This window comes from Gopherus evgoodei, chromosome 3 (assembly GCF_007399415.2).
Source record: "Gopherus evgoodei ecotype Sinaloan lineage chromosome 3, rGopEvg1_v1.p, whole genome shotgun sequence".
In the NCBI taxonomy this organism is placed as follows: domain Eukaryota; kingdom Metazoa; phylum Chordata; order Testudines; family Testudinidae; genus Gopherus; species Gopherus evgoodei.
The window spans coordinates 71,794,162-71,817,754 of record NC_044324.1 but is presented as its reverse complement, the minus strand read 5'-3'; the positions used below and the strand labels follow the sequence as shown (position 1 = coordinate 71,817,754).

General features: G+C 38.7%; 1 protein-coding gene across 1 annotated transcript in view; it reads right to left on the bottom strand.

Moving 5' to 3' along the window:
- Positions 1–5,936: 5,936 nt before the first annotated feature.
- SH3BGRL2 (SH3 domain binding glutamate rich protein like 2) overlaps positions 5,937–23,593 on the bottom strand; it is a 58,471-nt gene continuing 40,814 nt past the window's right edge. Inside the window, exons 3-4 of the mRNA XM_030555801.1 lie at positions 9,230–9,310; positions 5,937–7,685 (exon numbers count right to left, since the gene is read on the bottom strand). Of these exons, the coding sequence (XP_030411661.1) occupies positions 7,671–7,685; positions 9,230–9,310 (96 nt within the window). The 3' untranslated portion in view covers positions 5,937–7,670. The remainder of the gene's footprint in view (positions 7,686–9,229; positions 9,311–23,593) is intronic.

Below are 23,593 nucleotides of genomic sequence, written 5' to 3'. Positions count from 1 at the left end.
CTAGTAATCCATAACACTGGCATTTTATAGTATAGAAATGAGTCTGCAAAACCTAGCAGTGAAAGACAGACTACTAGATTCTAGGTTGGTATAAACAGATGTAAATTCACATCAGAAAAGCTATGCAGACTTATACCAACAGAGGATCTGATCCAGAAAGAGTGCCTCTCTAATGTCTGCAGAGTTGCTGGAGCCATGTCATTTCTATATGTATAAGGGTTCTGCAAGGAAATACAGAGTAGGAACAAATGGTCAGTTTTCACAAATGGAGAGAGGAAAACAGGGGGTGGGGGTCCCCCCAGAGACCTGTACGGAGACAAGCCCAGTATATTAATGTCTGATGATAGAGACAAAGTAGGTGAGATAATATCTTTTATTGGACCAACTTCTGTTGGTGGATGGGACAAGCTTTCAAGCTTCAGAGAGCTCTTCCTCATTTCTGGAGAACGTAACCAGAACATCTAAGAAATGTATAATGCTATGTAATGATGGCATCTACTGCTTATGATAAATATTTAAAATAGCCAGAACTGGAATTGCAGAAGCTTTGGGGAAGGCCTATGCTGTATATTTCACTGCCTATTATTTATGAGCTTGGAGCAGGGCATGAAAAATACACTTGTACACACAGCAGCAGAGCCAGCAGAGAGAAGGAAATCTTCCATAGCAATCGTGAGGGCCATTACTGCAGAATTTGAGCTTTCTTTTCAAAAAGACAACATCAATTTAAGGTTTTATCACTTATCATTGTAGAAAGAATATTTCAAATGGAAACTGATATAGTTCTGGGAGTTGGGGACTTCATGCTTATCAGGCACCAAGTAGTCAGAGGCTAATAGGAAGAGTGGAGCCCCCATGCTAGCTTCTGGGACAATCCAGCAGCTGAGGGTGGAAGGCATTTCACCAGGGTTTTGCTCCTGACCTTCACTTCTGCCTCTCTTTCATGTGAAAAGCTAAGTGGTTTAGTGCTCTGGCTAGTATGTAGATGTTTATGAAATAAATACACAAATACATGGCATTTCATGACAATGCATGACAATCTTTAGAGTAAGGTTTATAGAACCCTGTTGATTTTAGCTCTATTAAATTGTGTAGCGTTAATTCACTGTGGACTTGAACTATATACTCTGGTAGCAATTTATGAAAGTAACTGGCTTATAATAAAGCTAAGAGCCATAACACTAAATAACACTATGGGTCTAATCAAATGCTCATGAAGTTAACATCAAGAGTCCTTCTATTGTCTTATCTTAGCTTATTTTCTAAAGTTGCAGTCCAGGAAACACCCCTCACCACCTTTATAGGAACTGGGGAAGCCAGTTAAAAGTGAATACAAACTTTGAGATGAATTGAGTATTTTGCTACCTGATACTTTTATTTAAAAGATTGTGTAAATATTGCAGCTGATGGAAGAAAATTATTTTTTATTCAATGACAATCTTTGATGAGTGAAACAGACTAAATGAGTCGTCAACATCTGGAGGACACTGAGGGTAACTGTCAGCCCTGTCCTGCAGAAAAAGCTTTCTACAGGCATAATGTAATGATATTAGACACCCTTTGTGCACATGCCATGGAGAGCACACACAATGTTCAGGATGTTAAGGGTATGAAAGCAATCGGAGAGGAATCATATGCAGTGATTAAGCTAAATGAATTCAATGCATGGCACCTCTGTGTACAGAATTATATTTTAATAGGTTTATGATTTGAAAGCATGCATATGTTATGTGGAAGAAAAGATACTATATGTGGAAATAAGAGGGGCCATCTGGTCAAGCTACTCTGCTAGATTAATTTCCATTCCTTCAGCAAAATCTGGTGGTTTCTGCCCAATGATATATACAGCAAATCTGATACACTGAATCATAACCTCCTTCCAGTCTTGCTATTTAGACATACTTGTTCCAGTCCAAATTCTCATCTAGTGTAAATTGATAAAGCTCCTTTTACTTCAGAGGAGTTATCCTGGCTTACACCAGTTGAGGAACTGGCCCATTTTACTGTATGGGTAGCATTTCCTTTGCACACTTGATTTCCCTGTGTGCCTGAGACATCTTATTTCCCTTATCCAAGGATAATACTTCTCTACATTGGATAGAGGAATCTACAAATTGGTACAGTGTTCATGGCAATGTTTAAGCCAAAGATAATGAGGCAATTTTGGAGGAGAGTAAGGGGGTGTAAATTGCATGGTAGAGAATGGCTCTAAGGGAGCTGCAAATGATGTAACTTGCACCTTCTGTCAGCCCCTTACAGAGTAAATTACACCAATTTAGACTTATTTAGCTTAATATCTTATAGGGAACACCAAAAAGTGCCGTAGTCAAAACAGTAGGTTATATTTATTTCAGATAAGCCTAAGGAAACCTAGTTTTATACATTAAATATGTAAAAAAAAAAACCAACACTCATGAAAATTTAGAACTTGGGTGCAGATCTTCAGATGGTATCAATTGTCATAGTTCCACAGACTTCAATGGAGCTATGATCATTGACACCAACTGAGGATCTGCCCCAACTCTCTTGGCCTCATACTAATGAATCCAGTACTTAAAATGAACACCACAAGCTAATGCTCCTCTTTAACACTTTGGGGCTAGGGTTTGTTCCTGAAGGTATTTGGGACATAGTGATTACCTCGTAAGGCAACAGGAATAGAGGGTGCTCAGAATCTTGCAGGACAGGCCTCATCCTTCTGCTGGAAGCTATGACAGTATTGCGATACTCCTATCCCTCATGGGCTGATTCAGGCAGACTAGTAGGCTGCAGCCAAAGGGAACGGTATGTGAATTAACTCTGTTATTTCACTGATTTCTTCGGCATATTTTACTGCAGGGTCTTGATGATTTTCTTGAATTCAGCTATTATTTATGAATTGGTGTAGTGTATATAATTTAATTAAGGTAATTTAAAAAAATAATTTTTAGACTGTCTAGAATGTGCTCAAATTGTACTTCCCCTCCATCCCCAAACCCATGTAGAACATTTATGTTATCAAAGGGAGCATCAGCTCTACATTTGTGATATCAAGGAATGTTACAGGAACAGTTTGAACTACAGACTTTGTGCAGTGGTAGAATCCCCAAGGCCAGGGAATGCTCTAGCTCAGGGGTTCTCAAACTGAGGGTTGGGACCCCTCAGGGGATTGCGAGGTTATTACATGGGGCGTCATGAGCTGTCAACCTCCAACCCAAACCACACTTTGCCTCCAGCATTTATAATGGTGTTAAATGTATTGAAAAGTGTTTTTAATTTATAAGGGGGGGGGTCGCACTCAGAGGCTTGCTATGTGAAAGGGATCACCACTACAAATGTTTGAGACCTACTGCTCCAGCTGATCTATTAGGCTTCTTCTCTCTTTCCAATTTCTACAATTTTTATTCTAGACACATGAAAATAATCACAGGCCAAATCCTCCTTCTATTGTTCATGTAAATAGTTCTAATGAAATCCGTGGAACTAGTCAAGCAAATAAGACTAGCAGGATCTGGCACTTCCTGGCTAAGTAAATCAAGGATAAATTAAGAAAAACTAACCCCCCTAAAAATGTAACATCTAACAACCATCTTTAAGAGTCTTTCTTTATTGTTAAAGCAAACCACCTCTGTCACTACCAGCTGAAAACAATAGTTAAAGCAGTTCTGTGGCCAGCGGCACTAATAAATCTTAGCCCCTATTTTCGAAAATCATGTCAAAAAATGAGACTCCTAAACAAAATGATCTGATTCTATGATCTGCTAGCAGCTGCCAGTGACTCTAACGTGAGCTGCTGGATGAGGTCAGCACTTTTGCAAATCAGGTCATTTATTTTACATTAAAAGTAGATTCAGGAGCTTAACTTAGGCTCCTGTTTTTCAAAGTCTTGGCCTTTGACCCGAATCATCAAAAGCAAGGTTATTTTAAAATGTTTTACTCTTTAAATTAAAAGAAAGTACAAGACATTGAAAAGTTTATTCGACTGATTCAACACTATTAAAATTGTGTGTTCTTATTCTTGGAACCAAAATTCTCTCATATTATATTTTACATATATAAAAAAGCTTCAGTAGTAACTGTACTACTTCAGCCAAGGCACTCTCTAGTGCTTGCTGGCACCTCTCATTTGTTACAATACAACAAACATACCTACTAAAACCACTGGTACAGTGACTGTGTGCACACCCTCCCAATTCAAACATTTTCTCTTGATTACAGTTCTTGTAGTAAGTGATAGCTAGTGAAGTGGATGGCATTGAGTTTTTACAAGGTAGCCAAAGCAAAAGGGATCTCTAACGGTTCATTGTAAGGAGCAGTTTCTTGCCTTGGTGCATACACAAGGTCTCTCACTGAAGTGTACAGGAATCATTCACACACATCGGAGGATAGAATTTGACTTTACAGCCTGATCTTATATTCCCTGCACAACCAAATTCCGATTTCTTTAATGGCAGCTTTAGCTGTATACACAGTTTTGAGGTTTAATTTGCATTAGACCTGATTTTGATTTTCTGCCTGTGTTCAAACTGGGGTAACTACTGGCATCGGGTCAGATTCTAGCTCATTATTTCTTTGATGTAACTTTTTATGCTATTTTAAAAAATTAATAACTTGGCATTTGTTTCAGCTACTGCATCTACCTTCAACAAAGCTTTTCAGTTAAAACTAATTAGTTTTTAACAAATTTCATAACTATAAAACTAGTTAAAAAGAAATCCAGGTCAATTTTTGTAACAAACTAAAAGGCTACCTAATAATTAAAAAATAAGGCTGTACCTCAATGAAAAAATTCAAATTCAAGCAACTTACAGTTTTAAAAAAGATCAAAAGAAAATTTCTTCTCTAAACGGGTTTATAATGCCAGTCTGTCCAAGCAAAATGGAAATTTTTGGAGTTATTCTTGCCTTCCAGATAAATAGTGTCCACAACTAATCTTTTTAAAGAAGCCCTTTTACCTAACAGTAATGGTACCAGTTTTCTTTCAATTTTAATTTTAGACCTAAAATCTGTGGACATTTAAACACAGGAGGAGTTCTGTTAAACTCAATGAGTGAAATTGTGACCTCAGTGAAATCAATAGAAGTTTTGCCATTGACTTTAATGGGGCTGGGATTTCACCAATGATGTTAATCCATATGCATAAACTTCCTCAGAATTGGGACCATAGGTAATTCTCTGAATGTACAACGAATCAAGTATGTGCTTAATCCAGGATGGCTTCTCTCTAGTTTACTATGTAACTATGTAAATTTCATTTACTTAACATTGCAAGGGGATGAAACTTTCTTGCACTCAGATTAAGAATAGTTGTCCAGAATTTGTTAACTTTTACAAAATGGATCTCTGGCTCAGATCCGATTTGCCAAATCCATTTCTACAGTGAAGTTAAGACCCCATAAAATATGTGATTATAAAACTATGAACACAACTTTTATCATAGGCAACATATTACTATTTTAAAAAATATATTTATATTTGAAAACCTTGGCTACAGCACTCCCAGGAGAGGAATCCACAGCAGGGGCTGATGAAAATATAACGACGGAACCAAATTCCACTCAGTGTATGCATGTGGCTCCTTTTACTTCAATAGGAGCAGCATGAGAAGATCAAAAGCAGAATTTGGTTCACAAAATTCCATTTTTTAGCATTTGCTTTTCAATACAAACACTGCCGCAGAGTTCTGAGTGGAGTACGTGTAAATTGAGACAATGCTAATTAAGTGAAGGGAAATCACCTCTCTTCAAAAAAGCAGTAACAGTTGACACAGCTCAAAGTGAGCACAAAGGTGACCCACTCTCCATATAGTGACTGTCTTATGTGTAACAATTCTCATATGCTACTATAACAAGTACAGTAGTTTGTGAAATTGGAAGACTGCTGGCTCAGGACAGGTGTGAATAAAGAGGCACAGGGATAATTCTGCAGGACTATCCCTGTGCCTCTTTATTCACACCTGTCCTGAGCCAGCAGTCTTCCAATTTCACAAACTACTGTACTTGTTATAGTAGCATATGAGAATTGTTACACATAGGACAGTCACTATATGGAGAGTGGGTCACCTTTGTGCTCACTTCCATGCTTACAAGCAAAAACAGCCTTCCAGCACAAGGGTATCTGACAGGCGTCTTAGCCACCACCAAATATAGCCCAGGCATTCCGGTGACTGCAGGAAAGCTGTCCCTCACACTTAGCAGCCATGTGCCATTTGCCCAGCGAAGCCAGAATACTTACTGGAATAGCACAGTCAAATGACCATCAAATTGTTCTGGAAGAAAGCTCCAAGGGTTAAGCAGAAGCTACATTTATGAAGTTCAATAACTGTTATTTTAACATGGCAAAGGGATTCCCATTGCTAAATGCAATTAGACTAGATTACAGACAATCCATTTGCTAAGCGGTCTACTCTCAATTTCAATTTTTAAAAAATGGTTAAATCATAGCACACTGGGCTCTGCTACATCAGGATAATCCCCAGGGGCAGTTCCTGCTTCCCTTATTCACAATGAATGTAACTGATGCTTCTTTGATCCTGCAAGGGGTCAGATACCGTGGCCTTATCCAGCAAAGCACTTATACACCGGCTTTACTTTAAACATGTGAGCAATCCCATTGTCTTTAACAGATTTCACCTTCAAGTCATGGGGACACTGCTGTGTTTAAGTTATCTGCAAGATCGAGCCCTACCTTTAGAAGTAGTTCTACCAACATCAGTGGGGCTAATGGTGGAGTTGAATTCTATTCAAAGTGATTAAGGGAAGCAGAATTAGACCCATAACTTTGGAAATCTTTTAAACAGCCAAATGATGAGCTCTAAAATTTGAGGTGGAAAGTCATACCCAAATAACAGATATTACGTAATGGCTTTGTATGATGTCTTTTCAACTGCGATACGCACAAGTTTGACACACACCTCGCATGTTAAAATGTACTTGCCAACAAAAGAATTGTTTTCAAACACATCAACAGAACAATTTTATTGCAGTATGTGGGAGAGACCACCTACGGATGTCAAGAAGGCATCAGTTTTCAGTTCTCTCCCCTCTCCATTAACCATTGTTTTTTTTTAACTGCCAATTGTAATGTGAACGTTTTATGAAAGAGCTTAGTAGCCCATATATATTGCCATAAACATGTTCTAGCATAGACAGCACAGTAAATATACTGAGCAGAAATCTGCAGTTTTTGGCATAGACCAAGTTCTTCATGCTGTTTTTCCATCTTCTGTATCGTAACTAGCACCACTTTCTATTAACCATCAAAACTATAACTGTCATGATAACCTAATTTTATCCAGACTGCAGTAGCTGAAGATTTAAAGGATTCACATACTTGCCAGATCCCCTTCCATGACCATGCAGATTTTACACTTCCATTCCTCAACATCCACCCATCTTCAGAGTTAAATAGATTATTTGCTAGAATACCAAAGCCAGTGAAAATGTAATCCATAGACAAATGTGAAACATCAAGAGTTGGCATTTTTTTAAAAAAAAGGAGTATCATCTCACCCTTTATCCCATTTTGTGTACACATTAATTTCACATCTTTGGAAAGCACTTCTTCCATGGCAAGCAAAATATTGACGATTCACATCAGCTTTTTAATCACAGTGATCCATTAGGAAAGCAGTCATGTGCTGAACAAGGTTTTTCATCCAGATGTGCTTGTTGAATCTTCAGAGAATTTTTCTAGGGTTCTGACTCCTGTATAAAAGATGGGGGACAAAATCAACTAACTGTGTAGTTCTTTATTCTTTTTTGGATCTGGGGATACTTATTACAGCTTGAACTCATATTTGTTCATACAAGTATAACTGGATGAACAAATATACCTTCCAATAAAGTTAGAGGACTGCGAATTTGCAATTACAACTGAAATTTTCCACATCAAATACAGTACCTGAACATTCCCATGCAATATCTAAGGGACACCAACAACTGGAAGATCACACTTCTATCTGGAATCGTTACCCACTTTTATTACAAGTAACCCCCAAGATCACTGTATAACTGTAAGAACCTAGCAACACCGTAACATTAATGTTCGGTTACTTTGTATGCCTGCCAGCCTGTCTGGTCAGTTTCAAAGTTTAGTTGATGGCCAGCTGCACTTCTTGCCTCAGGTTTTAAAACTAGATCATTCACATACTGTTCTGGGGGAATTCACATGCACACTCTTCTCCAGGCCTGCAACATGGTGCTTTCCAATAACACAGCAATGAGCAGCTGCTGTTTCTGATTTGGGGGCCAGAAGGGAATGTTTTTCCTGGGACTCTGGCTTGAAGGTAGTGAGTAAGGAAAACCAAAGAAGTGGCTGCCAGAGGAATCTCCTTCCGCACTTCCTCATCCCCTGCACAGTATTCAGGAATAACAAGTCTCTAGAATAAGGGAATCCTTCTTTATGGAGATCTATTTATTCATAGAAAACCATGGGCCAGGATTTGGCCCTGACATAGCACTTGTGGCAAGAGGAGAACAAATGCAAAGGATCCGAGGGGGAAAAAAACTTGGCCAGCTGTTTGGCCCATTTCACAAAGGATCCTCATACAGTGAGACAATGAGACAGTCCAGGATCGCAACAGGTAAAGCAGTACTGTATCAGGAATTATATTGTCTACTCAATAGAGATGCTAACTGCAAGTGACTGGTGCCATGCATCCTATGCACTTCCTGCTACATACATACTTCCTCCAAGTTTTAACTGTCCCATAAGGAGTTGCTACAATCAAGTGGCTTCACCAACATCCTGAATCAGTTAACTGATTTTTTTAAACACCTACTGACCAAATATTGATCAATGTTAGCTGTTTTCCCAGACTACTATTTCCACAGCAAAACAAAGATGTTTTTGCATCCTTAGCTGCACTTATGTCACTAAGGGGCAAGTTCTGCTGATACACCAGTGTAAATCCTGAACAGCCCCTCTGAAATCAATGGAGTCACTTTGGATTTACACTGGTGTAACACAGCAGCATTTTGCCCTTAATGTGTAATTGGCAGAAGATAACTATAGCTTCTATTATATATCAGAAATTAAAACAGGTAAGATTTTGTTTGGTCTAAAATGCTTTTCTGTTTATTGTTCCAATTTCACATAGTTCATTAATGTAATATTGGCAAGGAAAGAGAGAGAGAGAGAGGAGAGAGGAGCATCAGCATGAACATGTTGACCTCTCAGCTTCTCTCAAAGTAAATTCAAGCTGAAGATCGCAAGAGGAGTCATAAAGGTCTGTAATTGCAATATTCACCTTTGATGCCAAGCTAGGTTTCAGCCCTAGAAAGGAGAAGACTGTGTTGCTTTCCTTTGCTTCAAAAAAGCAATCATAATCCTAGAGAAAAGAGAGGAGAAAAGATTAACATTTCAAAAGGTGTTTTTCCACATTATATTTTTATATTCTATGCTATCAAAGTTCTGGTTGATATGTAGCTATGCTGGGGGAAACAGTCAAATACTTGCTCATGTTCTGCTGTATAACCCTGACAGTTATTCTAAATGTAATTAGAATTCCAGAACTAGTGGAAGAGTTCAATTTCTCATTTAGGTTCTCTGTAGTTTTCCATTTCCTTCAGATATCAAGTAAAGCCTCCAGCATCTGTATGGCCAAATGAATGATCCATCTAGTGCAGTATCCTGCCTCTAACAGTGGACAGTATCAGATGTTTCAGAGGGAATGAACAGTAAAGGGCAATTTTGAGTGATCCATTCCTGTAGTTCAGTCCCAATTTCTGGCATTTGGAGGTTTAGGGACACCTGGAACATCGGGTTGCATCCCTATCTTGGCTAATAGCCATTGGATGAACTTATCCTCCATGAAAGGATCTAATTCTTTTTTGAACCCATTTATAACTTATGCTTTTGTACTTCAAACATCTCCTGGCAATGAGGTCCACCTGCTGACTCTGTGTTGTGTGGAGAAGTACTTCCTTATATTTGTTTGTTTTTTTAAATCACTATTTGCATATACAAGAAATGTCTGAAAGGTTCTTGGGGCCAGATCTTTTAAAGATATATAAGCACCTAAAGATGCAGATAGGTTCCTAGTGGGATTTTCAATCTGCATCTTGAGGCACCTAAATACCTTTTAAAAATTGGCCCTTGCTGAGTTTCATATTTATCAGTTCAACTCCTTGAACAATCCTATTCTCATGGAACAGATACTTAAACACTCTACTCTTTGAAACCAGCAACCATTAGCCAGTAATTTAGACAGTATGAAATTACTGTATCCTTTTAGAAAAATAAGTGATAACATATTTTCAGACTTGGCCAGTGAACAAGTTTCTACTATAGCACAGATCTATTCCTTAGGTCATTATGGTTTTCCCTGACTATGTACAAGTTGATACTACAGGAGAACCATTCATGAACTGTCTTGTGGTGCCTTTGATCTTGTTTAGGTTAAATATCTTGCTTATGCAATAGAACAAAGACAGATCTGAAGAACAATAAGTAGGGCTGCCAACAGTCCCTTATTACAAGGGATGTCCCTTATTTTTTCATTTCTGTACAAGATCTGGAGTTGCTGAGTGCTGCAAAAAGCAGCAAGAAATACCCCTGGCAAATGTGGGTGAGTACTAATTATTATTAATAATAATAATGATAACATCAGGAGCAGGAGTGGAGCGGTGTTGCTAAGGAAACAGTCTCTTATTTTTTAAATACAAAGTTGGCAACCCTAGTAATAAGTAAAGAGACAGGGGATTTAAAGCAGATTTACAGAGAAAACTGTGCTGATCTAAAATGATTCTGCAGATTTATGAAAATTGAAGTGATGGATGTGTGACAAATCAACATGTGGTGTATAACTCTTTAACCTATTAAGTTAAATTAACTTTTTAGTAGGTCAAAGGCTGAGCACTTCTTGAGCTCCTGATGAATGTACAGCTCTCCATTCTTGTCTATCCACCACATAGCTAGACCACCCACAGATTTTAAGGTGAGGGCAAGAGCTAACAGATCTGGTACAAGACTGGGAGTCAGGAAGTTCTGTGGCTCTGTTAAGGAGCTGAAGTGTGACCAAGGGCAATCAACTTAATATCTTGTACAGCTTCCTTCCCTCCCACCTAAATCTAGAAAATGGGAATACCAACGTTTATCTAACTACTTATGAGTTGGACACAAGGCTGTTAGAATACCTAATGTCTATACATCATTTTTCAAAAATAAAGCACAATGCATGTGCTAAGTAGAATTTACTATTAATTCTCATATTTCTTAGATACCAGTTACTCCAAAAATCAAAAGTATAAACACAGTAGGGTTTGGGATGAATCCCTTTATGATACTGAATGATCACAAATACACACTGCATTATTTACTTAGTTCAGCTTTGAAGGACTCTCCACAAACTTCTCAGCCCAGGTAAAAAAAAAATCTATTAGCCCACCTCTAACACCAAATGCTAACAGCATCCATGTTTCCATATACCCACATCTCAGCCACGCAACACACTCATCCTCAGTTCTCTCACTTGAGCACCATATTCATCACTTCTCTTCCACCAATCAAGGAGTAGATGTGGCCTAGAGGCAGACCCCCTATTACATGGGTGCATCAATCAAGTCTGTTCCGACATTGGCCCGTCAAGCCCTTGAGGCTGCACAGAAATGGACCAAATGGCAAATGATCACTACAGCCAACCATTTGGCTAATTGCTGAAGAAGACTCCTTCAGAACCCTTCTGACAACATTCCACTCACTTTTTATAATTCTGTATTTAAGAGCATCCAGTTAACCCCTTCCTTGCTTCACCATAGTAGCTGTTAATGTATCTTCCCCAGTTTCCCCCAATACCTCCCAAAAAATAAAGCAAAGGTCAAACAAAAAACTTAAGTATTTTCACAGCAAGGCCAACAAAACAAATCTGGAGTTTTTAGGTCATCATCTGGAGATATTGTCCCTGATGCAGCAAAACACTCAGGAACGTGCTTAAATTTAAACACATTTGTAGTCCAATTTATTTCAAAAGGCCTTCTTGGGTGCTTAGAGTTAAGCATGTGCTTGAATGCTTTGCTGGATTGCAACCATTATGAGCCAAACTATGTGTCACATTTCTCCCAAAAGAGAACTTCATGTCAATTTTCAAGACACGCTAACTTTAAAATTCCATTTCTGTTTTGTACAAAACTTCCTATACAGATTCCCTGGGAGGAGGGCATGCAAAATTCAATTATTTTTCAAGAAATTTAAATGGGGGGGGGGTTAAATCAGGTCCATAACAATTAGCTAGCTTCATCTTGAATTATAGATCAGCTAAGGCCACTGTATAACTTGTTTCTAATTTTTTTCCCTACCAAATCTGTAGGCGTCTAGGAGCCTGCTGTCTTCAAAGGACAGCTGCCATTTTGTGAGATAGATCTGGGGAAACATTTTAGAGGAAATGTAATGTGTTATTTCATGAAGACTTTACTTCTGTCATTTCTTGTTTGTTCTTTCCCTTCATCTAAAATAAAAATGTATTCCGACTGAACATATATAACTACTGTTTATATAGAGAGAACATAACACCACTGAAGTTAATGGTCATTGTACAGCTGTGTGAAAGTGCAGAATTTTATCAAGATGCTCTCTTGATAAAGAGACTAGAACACATGACTGGTGTAGGCAGAAAGCTTTGGACTGGGGTAAAGAATGTTTTCTGCAATGCTGTAGGCCGAGGTAATTCAATATTCTATAACTAAACTTTATGTCTAATGACACTTTCTCTTTATTCAGGATCCATGTAAGCATGCTTCTTTATTTCTACCCATCTCTCAATTCAATGTTTTTCTTTATTTGTGATGTACAATTTCATTTACGTTTGGCTAATGTGAAATTATCTAGGACAGTTGTTTGCTTTCACCCTCGGAAGGAGTTAAAGTACTAAAAGATAGCAAAGGAGTACTGTAGATCAGGGATAGGCAACCTTTAGCAGGCGGCCCATCAGGGAATCTGCTGGTGGGCTGAGACAGTTTATTTACCTGCAGCGTCCGCAGGTTTGGCCAATCACAGCTCCGACTGGCTGCAGTTCACTGTTTCAGGCCAATGGGGGCTGCAGGAAACGGAGCGGGCCAAGGGATGTGTTTAGACTTAAACATCCAAAGTGAAAATAAATTGTTTCACATATAGATTTAAGCCATTGAGTTCTGAGAGCTTGACTGGAGAATCTACATAAACAGATCGGCTATAGGTTCAGCTTGGCTATATTAAACGGATAAGCTATAGGTATTCTTTTTTTTTTTAAAAGGTGGCTTACTATCAATATCCACATCCCTATTACTTCAGTAGAAAACATTTCCAGGACTGGCTTTGAGACCACTATTGTATTATATTACTTGTCTTGCTTTCCTCCTCCTTCAGCAGGAAAGTGTTGCGTGATCCAGGAGACAGAGTCTGTGAATGGAATTCAGAACAACAGAGGTTTACTCCCACCTCTGACTAACTTGCTGTGTAACCTTGGGAAGTCACTTAACTTTTGTAAAGTGCTTTGATACCTTCATATCAAAAAGCATTCTTTAAGTGCTAATTATTATAAAAATGACCCAGGGCTGATTTAATATGCTGCCACCCCTTGCCCTGCAGAGGAATTTGGAATTACCCATTTTGGTTCTGAAAAGTATTTTACAAGTTAAAAACAATGGGCAAGACCAAACTAGCAGATGTTTGAAAGAGACTAAAATCAGCTTACATAGTTAACTAGTTATTCATCTAACACAGGGCAGAACACTTTGAGGCATGAAAAATAATTAGCCAACAACATGCTTCTCACTATATAACTATGTGAAAAGCTATAAAGATGCTATGACACATTTATACTGAGTTGAAGAAATCATCATTGCTTAATAATAGAGCTGGTCAAAAAAATTCGGAAAGACGAGTTTTGTTGGAAAATGCAGGAAAGTTTTAAATCTGATTTTTCATTCTAATTCAGGATGAAAGAAATTTTTAAGTGTCAGATTTTGAGTTTTGACCAGTTCTGTTAAATTGTATGCAAGTGGTAACTTTGTAAACTACTGCTGACCATAAATACATTTAAAAGCATTATTATCAAGGTTGACAAAATTTGGCCTGCCTAAATAAATATAACCCCATAATCATTATTTTGTGTCTGTTTTTATATATTTTATATATATAAAAGCACACGTACAAAAATAATACAAGGTATGTTATAAGTGCCTCTACAATATTAACATTACAAATATGAGAATACCAATGCAGTTTTGGGCTGCTTACATAAAGGTATCACATAACAGACCAGGGAAGAGATAATCCCGTGTAGATCAGTGAGATTAGTGGTCTCCAAAGAGGATCCTTCTGGGTGCGCGGCAGGAGGAATGCCACCGGAGCAGTGCCCCTTCTCCCCCTCCCTTCAGCAGTTCGGCCAGGAGTCTGAGTAGCATTCCCCGCCCCCCGGCAGTTCGGCTACATTTGGACTACATTTCTGCAGTGTTGACAATTCATTGCCACATCATGCAGTATATTGAGATTCAAACTCCATAAAGGAAATACCTGAGAAAGGAACACAGCTTCTAAAAATACAATTCTACTTGATAGTACAAAATGGTGAATTTCGGAAGTAAACTATTCATCATAAATGTGTTATGTTGTCCTTTTGTTAATGGTATGGTTAAAACAAAAGCTACTATGTCCTAATTTTGACACCTTCACTCATGTTGCTTATCACTTTACTCTAAGAATAGTTCCATTGAAATCAGTGATGCTACAAAACAGAAGAGCTGAGTAAGGGGATCATATCTAATCCTCAATAAACATCAGCAGGTTAGTTTTTTATTCAACTTTGATTAAAATTAATTAGATAAATTTAAGAAATTACAAAAAGCCACCATAAATTCTTAAGATTTTTCTGTTTTTTTAAAACTACACAAGAGGACCCTTTGGGGTGCATGGCAGGAGGAGCACCGCCATTTCCCCGCCCCCTTTGGCAGTTCGGCTTGTTTTTTTTTTTTTTGCTTCGACAGTTTGGCCAGGAGCAGGAGGTGCATGCTCCAAAATTTTTTACTGATGGGGCGCATGATTAAAAAAGTTTGGAGACCAGTGGTCTAGATAACACTGAGGGGACCACACTGTATGCATTGCATGTATAAATATAGCATTGATAATATCCCTTTCAATGTATTTTTGTTCATTAGTATTTTACAAAGTTACTAATTATGTCCTATTAATGCAGAAAATTCTGGAGACTTCAGTGGCAGGCAAATGTCAATAAAACTCAGTGAACAGAGAAGACCAACAAGGATGATCAATGAACTAGGCAGACTCACTTACGAAGAAAGACTTAAACAAAATACATGTAACATCTAAGGAGGCTAGGAAAACGGTCTACAAGTAACTGAAGATGGCAGGTTAGAGGAAAGAGTGATTGTTTAGGATGGTTTAAAGGGGATAAAAGAATAATGAGATCAGGGCAGCCGAGGGGCAGGGTGGGCAAGTGGGGCAATTTGCCCCAGGCGCCACAGGGACCCCACAAGCTGCTCTGGGTATTTGGCGGCACTTCGGTGGCGGGCCCTTCTCTCACTCCGGGTCTTCAGCGGCGGGTCCTTCAGTGCAGCGGAAGACTCGGAGAAAGTGAAGGACCCACCGCTGATGTGCTGCTGAAGCCTTCGAGCACCGCCCGGTGAGTACAAGCACGGGGGGAAAAAAAAAAAGGAAAAAGCCGTGATCGGCGGCAGCTCTACCGAAACCGCTTCATTCTTTGGCAGCAATTCGGCGGCGGATCCTTCCCTCCGAGAGGGACCCGCTACTGAATTGCCGCGAAGACCCAGCCCTGCCCCAGGCCCCGTGAATCCTCTGGGCGGCCCTGAATGAGATGAAAGTAAGCTAAGGAAAAAGCAGTTCAGTGTTGTTAAAAATAGATGCTATGCAACAAAAGACAAGTTACAGAAGACCATTCACACATTTTATGGGCACCAAATCAAAGCAAACATTTTCAGTAGGTTCCACTTATGAATACCAAATAAATATATGTCTGCTTATTAACAACACATGTGTTATAAGGGGCAATGTAGAGGCTGTAAATTGTAGTTGTAAATAATTTTTCCCCAATACATTTCTTTTAAAACAAAAAGGATTTTGATTTTTCTTTTGTAGTGAAAAAAAGCAGCCCACTTACCATTTGATGAACAAATCTGCAGCAGTTATCAGGTGTTTAGCTTTACTTACCAGGAAAAGTTAAACAAAAAAACAAAAACAAAAAAATCTAGCTTCCCCGTGTATTATAATAGAGAGACTTAAAAAAAACAGCGTAAGCATAATTATAGGAGGACTTAAAAGGGAAACCTATTCCAATGCCTTATTTTGTAAACAGTCTCACTTGGGCAACCATTTATTTGCATTAAATATGATTGTCCTATCAGAACTCTAATGAAAGGTACAAGGCAACTGATCTTACACAAATAGTAAAAGGCAAGGTGGGGGAGATTCTTAACTGAAATAAACCAAATCAGCAGTTTGCTTCTCACTGAGTTAATACTGTATGTCACTGAGAATGAGACATCAGCATCCTGACTGAAAGAGCAATTCAGTTCGGTGGGACAGATGACACATACACATTGATCTGATTAGGGTTACAATGGAAAGCTCTTATTCAGCACCCAGCTCTCTCAGGAGACTGAGTTGATATAAAAAAGAAAAGAAAAGATTCTGTCTGTACAACACAGAGCAGTCTAAAAACAAGTCTCCAATTAGCCAACCTTCCAATAAGATCTCTAGGCTACGATTCTTAAGAGATAACATAAGCAATCTACTACTCACACAAAGGTTAGACATTTTTCACGAATCTCCTTAGTTGGTAAGCTTCCAAAAACAAAGCCTTTATTAAATGCTTGGGGATAGATGTTAAAAATAACTCTGCTACATGGACAATAGATAACACACTCTAACTTAGGGTATGTCCACACTACAAAATTATGTCGACATAAGTTATAGCAACATACGGCCACCGCAGTAATTAAATGGCTTTTGCACATCCATGCTGTGCTTGTGTTGGGGTGCACGTCCTCACCAGGAGCACTTGCAACAATTTAACTGTCAGTGTGGGGCAGCTTCTGAATGGCAGCAACAGTCAACATAAGCAACACGTCTACACTGACACTGCATTGACATAACTACAGCGGCATTGACACTACGCCTCTCGTGGAGGTGGATTTATTAAATTGGTGTAGTGGGTAAATTCATTGGTGGGAGTGACATTTTAGTGTAGACACTTACAGAGTTAGGTCAACGTAAGCTGTAGTCTGTGGCACTTTATAGATTAACAGATGTATTGATGCATGTGTCTGACGAAGTGGGTATTCACCCACGAAAGCTTTATCCTCCAATACATCTTTTAGTCTGTAAGGTGCCAAAGGAGACTCTGTTGCTTTTTGCAGATCCAGACTAACATAGCTACCCCATCTGATAAGTAAGCTGTAGTGTAGACCAGGTCTTACTGATGTTCACCAATAATATATTCAGCAACAACAAAACATTATCTAGCAGCCTTCAAATATCACAGCACTTAATGACCAGTGAAGTAGTATCATTATTCCCCATCTATAATATAAGGCTCTGAAGCACAAAGAGGCTGTGCAAGATCAAACAATAAGGCCCCAATCTTGCAATGGATTCAGCACAGTGCCCCCCGTGACTTCAATGTGGCTGCTTTGGAGGCCACTGATGCAGAATGTATTGCGGGATCAGGGCCTGCATCAGTGGAAGTGCCAGGAGTACCATGGGTCTCTTGACTCCCAGATCTCTGTGCTCTCCAATGCATCCTGCTGTCACTGTAGGGAGAATTTGTTTTGATAAGATCATTACTGAATTAAAATTACAAATGCAAAGCCTGTGTCTTTTGGGAAGGTGGTGGTTGTCTTGTTTTAAAGATAGGTGATGAATGACGAACTATGGTAACCGTCCTCTTACCCAAGACTGCTGTTAAAGATATGTTACCCATAGTACTAGCGTGTCTGCACACATTTGAAATGATGACAATTTCCCTAAAAATATATAATTTGAATATACTAGCTGTAACTTTAGAAGAGATGAATTAAAAACAATACAAAAAACCATCACCACCAACAAAATCCAGACTTTTTCTTAGAACATTTTACCCAATACTGGTGTAAGTTACTTCAGAGCACTATAAAAAGGAAAAGGGAATTTTTTTCCAGTTTGTTTACTTTATGACTGATGATTCCCCTGGATAATCTCTTCTCTGTTTGTGTGGGTCTTTCACACAGACACAGGGAATATTTAAAGAATAGAAAAATGTGATTATAAAACCACAAAAACTGGCTAAGAAATGAAGGGCAGGAAAAGTACCCGAAACTGTATTAACTCCTTCATAATTTTTAAATAGAGCAAATCTCTTTGGTTTAGGATAACCCTTAGAAAATACTTTTTCCCCTTCTTGTCTTTACATTAAAGTAAACAGAAATGGAATTACGATGTACTGACATATGTACGGCATACAGTGTATCATCTTCTAAGAATTCCATCACTCTGACAGTGTTTTCGGGAAACTGATCAATGACTGCCATGGTTTCCTCTAGGTATTATACTAGTACTCTATTATATCCAAATCTTGTACAATACTGAGTGCCCTCAACTGTCATATAGTCAACGGGCTCATCCATTCTAGCACTGTACTGTACTCCCCTAACAGAATACTATGTCACCGAAGTAGTCATAACCCTTCAAGGTTTTTTTTTGTTTGTTTGTTTTTAAGATGTATGGTCTTTTTTAAGCATCCTCTAGGGCAGCGATTCCCAAACTCTATTGATTTATGTGCCACCTTCTTAAAAACTGTTGTTCCATCAATGCACTTCACATCAAACCTACACATACCACACTTTGGTAACCTTTGCCCTAGGCATACTGACTAGTATTTATTTTCCATTTAAGAAATGAGAATTTGGGCTCCCACCTGGAAAGTGCAATAAATTGCTTGTAATTGGGTACTGAATATCTATTTACAGTTCTGGACTTTTGTGCTTGAGATGATGTACTTGTGTTAAACATCAAAAATAATCTGAACAAGACAAAATCTAGATTAACAATCTAACAAATTATGCAAAATGTATTTTCAAATGTATTACTTCAAATGATCATTTGTAACTATATTTTTAAAAAAAGATCCTAAATTATTTCACATAGCACAGTGCTCTCATCTAAATATAAGTGCAGTATACAAGAGTTTCTCCTGCTTCTGTTTTTTTAATTCAACAGAATGTAAAGTTACTTCTGTAGGGACTCAATTCTTTCGCCAGAAGAAGCTGGTTTACCAGGTATAAAAAGCTAAGGAGCAGCAGGAACAAACTCATTCCTTGATTTTGTGCTTCTGCTGAAGGAGGGGAAATGATGGAACTGAGCAGCAGCAAACTGAGCTAGATTGCAAAAAAATATAGCAGAGTCTATAGAGTAAAGCACATGCCATTTTCATCTTCAAACCACACGATTCACTACAGTTTATAAAACAACCCTTCCCTCCTCCCTCCCCCCACAAATAATGGCATTAAATTGGAATGTATTTCCTGTATAAACAGCCACATTAACACAATACTGATCTCAATAATAAGTGCTCTGAGGAAGAAAAAGTCCTCAGATTATTTTTGTAGCATTTTTCTGTTTAACTGATTTGTTGAAAGAGTCTCTCCACTTTAAGAACAGATATGTTGGTTATCAAATAGTTCACTGTGCTCCTTTCCAGGAGACAGAAAGGGGAAACATGGGGCTGAAGGTCTCTGAAAGCAACCCACGGGCTGAGAGAATAGCAGAGGGAAGGAATGTGACAGCTCGGTGGAGCCCACAGCTGCTCTCTCTGCACTCCCCCTCATTTTTGGAGCTCCAGGAGCTTTGGGGTGAATGGTATCCTGCCAGCATGGAGAAGAAGCAGAGCTGGGGAGCAGCTGCTTTGTGCAGCAAACATGTAGTCCTTTCAAATGCTAGTGGTATTACTGTTCTGCCATCTTTTCCTTACACTGTCTGATAAGCCAGGGCCAGGTTCTAAGATATTTACATGGCCCTTATTACCATAGTATCTGAGCACCTCACAGTCTTGGATGCATTTATCCTCACATCACCCCTGTGAGTTAGGAAAGTGCTAATATCCTCATTTTACAGGGAACTGAGACACAGAGGGACTATGGGCTAGATTCACAAAAGGATTTAAGCACCTAACTGCCAATTTGGGTGCCTAAATCCCAGAATCAGTCCCCACTAGGAATCAGAAAACGCCCGCTTCAGCTGCTGCTCAACACTGTAGGATCCTAAACTTGCTCGGCAGTTTTTGCAGTAAAAAGTTCTCTAGTCACTCATGTTTGTTAATGCAGCCCCATGTCAGACGTCTAGATGCCTAAGCCCCAAAGTGATTCACAAATAGGGAAAAGATAGGCATTCCCATACCTAACTCATCTGCAGGGCCCAATCTAGCAGGGTGAGCTCAGAGCTCACCTACCGGGTCAGGCCCCTATAGGTGAGCTTACACAACATACTAGGCAGGAGGAGCAGCTGCCTCTTAACAGGTAACAGCCACCTCTCAGGTGAGTGCCTTAACCACCGGGCTCTGGAATATTCTGATATTCAGCATTAATTTTAAAGCTTATCTGTTATTGGACCAACTTCTGTTGGTGAGAGAGACATTACCTCATTCACCTTGTCTCTCCCATATTCTCAGAGACCATTCAAGGTGAAGGGGCCCATTATCTTCTCTCCAGGTATAGGACAAAAAAAATGAGGAGGGTTGCAGATTGTTGTAATAATTTTTCTTTGAGTCTTAATTGTTCATTTAGAAAAGACATTCAATATAGATGGTAGTAAGTGATTTCAAAATCTCAGACTCACGTGATCCTGGTGATTTCATAATTAGATTTGTTTTATCACTACCAAAAGCCTATCTAGAGCATGGAGGATGTCAAGTTCATCTCTCAGTGGAGTTCAGGGATGCAGGGGTACGGAGGAATAGAAAAGCAACCTTGACAACGAAGTCTTCAGTGGCAGCAGTACTGGCTTTGTGTTGCGTATATACTTTTTGACAGAAGTTATTCAAAGGTGTGTGGGGTGGCCTAATTCTTTTTGGCTTTACAAGTTAAATTTCTCTGCAAAATAAGGATGGTATCAGTTTGGCCTTTCCTATAAGCAGCATTTAGTCAAAAAAGCATTTGGTCTGAAAGGTGGACACCATTTAACTTATCAATTCTCCATTGAGAGCATGCGAGTCAAAACCTTGATTTTTGATACTCCACTGCAGTCTGTTAGCTATTATAAGGGATTTATTCAGGGCCAGATTCTGCTGCTCTTACTTGTGCTGACTAGTGTCTTATTGCATGAGTAGTGCAACTGACTGCAGTGGAGGTGGGTAGAAAGAATCTAGTCCTGAATTAAAAATAATCAGTAATGCAGAGATATTACTGAGCTTTGTCTTTGAAATACCTTTCCATTTAAATAGTTTTAATCTAATAATGAAGCGTTAACCCATCTCTCATTAGAGCCAACGTGGGAATTAATAGGTGTGGTGTGGTAACAGAAAAGTTATATTCTTGCCTAGACATTCCCAGTTATTCTTCCCCCTAGACTTACAGTTACTGTATTAGATGAAATTTATTGTAGCCGTAAGGGCTGAGAACAGGGGTGGCTGTGGTGCTTTATGGATATTTTGCAATCTTAAGAAAGGACTGCTACTTGGACATTATGATTCCCCACATTAACAGACAAGATGGAGATTTTCTAATTTTTATAATAATGCAAATTTAGATTGCAGTCCAAGGATATTGGGTACTCTGTGCCTCTCACGCTAGAAAAAACTAGTTAAACATTCAGATCTCCATTATAATTACCTGTTTTTTATCCTTTTAATCTGAAGAGTCCCATGCTTAGTCTCATGCCAGCAGTTTATGTCTGTTTTACTGAAAGCTAATTGCTAAATTTATTTTTGAATTATGGGAGACCATTTCAGCCCTTAATTCAAAAGTGGCAGAACAAAAGAACTTCAGCGAATGCAGCTGGTTAGCCTCTCAGACAAAATGAGTTAGTTAAGCATGAAAGATTAAAACCTGAAATAACTGTATAAAGCTATTAAAATAAGCCATTTTCTAGGATGGTCAGTGGGCATCTGCCATAGCTTTAGCACTATCCAGTGAAACCTTTCCTTCTCTATAACATTGTAAAGACTGCAGGGATAGTTACAAACTCTCCTTGTCTGGCCTGAACGGGGCAGCCTGCTGCTGGCACAGCTTGCATAAGAGAGATTGTTCAATGAGACATTTACAAATTAAGTACTTTATTAAAAAAAAAAAAGCCTTAGCCAACAATAGGAAAAGCATTGCAGGTTTTGATCCCACACAGAAAGCAAATGTTGTGCCGATACTGAAAGAAATAAATGGGATGAGCTAGATAATTATAGACTTGTCAGCCTGACATCAATCCCAAGATGATGCAGAGGCTTTGTGAAACCCAGCGATTTTTCTAGGTGTCTAAAAATTAGGCGTGGCGACACTCAGCATCACCACACCTAAGTTCCTTTGTGAATTTAGCCCAAAGTCACATAGGAAGTCTGTGGTGGAGTGGGTAACCTGGAACTCCCAAGTCCCAGGCTAGTGTGCTAACCACTACTAGAACATCCTCCCATACCAGCTCCTGAGGCAGAGTGGCTCAGCGGAAGTGAGGAGGTGGTGCACGGATGTATATGCAAAGACAATCCTTCTCCTTGGATGCCTCAAACTCTAAAGGGATGGAGCTTGCTTCCCTTGCAGATCTTCTAGCTCTGTAGGGTTTGACGATCTCATATCCTGTCTCCTATGCAAATCCACTAATCTCAGTCCCTATGGAGAGAAAAGGGCAAAAACTCTGAGGGGGATCCTTGAAGTTTTCCCAAGTCCTCTTTCCACCTCTGACATGTAACACTAATGCAGGTTTATTGATTTGGTTATTGAAATACTTCTAAATAAGGAAGAAAAACACAATTCTGACAGATAGAATTTATCTATAAATCTGTCTTAAACGTATGAACCTTTCAAACATACCAACATGAGATTTTCAAGTTAATAATGAGCTAGGAAGATTAGTGCCACAGTGACTGTCTGTGTCCTGACTGGTTTCTCCTTTGGCAAATACGCTATTTTATTTCTCTCTTTAGTATAAATGTACGCAGCCTGATGAAGCTGATTCTAGAGCTGATTAAAACTCTGTATTTCTGGTTTGCGGTAAAATTATGACATTTTGAAATTTGTTTTTGGTCCTAATGATATTTAAAATAAAAACTGAATATTTCAACTACAATGTCAGTTTCAGCAGTAGCATAAAAATATTTTTTTAAATTTCAAAACAAAATATTGGAAATCCACAAAATGAAGTCTTTCCAAGATGAAATTTCAGCAGATGTTAGTCAAAATTGACACTTTTCAAAATGTTTCTAATTTCAACAAAAGTGGCATTTTGTTGAAAAAAAAACATTTTGATGAAAAATTTCTGGCCAGGTCTAGCTGAAACTTATGTGACAAACTGAAGAGCCAGGTGATAAAAAAAATACATCCATTGATAATAGGACAAGAAATAATGGGCTTGATTTGCAGCAAGGAAGATTTAGGTTAGATATTAGGCAAAAACTTTCTAACTCTGAGGCCATGGCTACACTTACAGT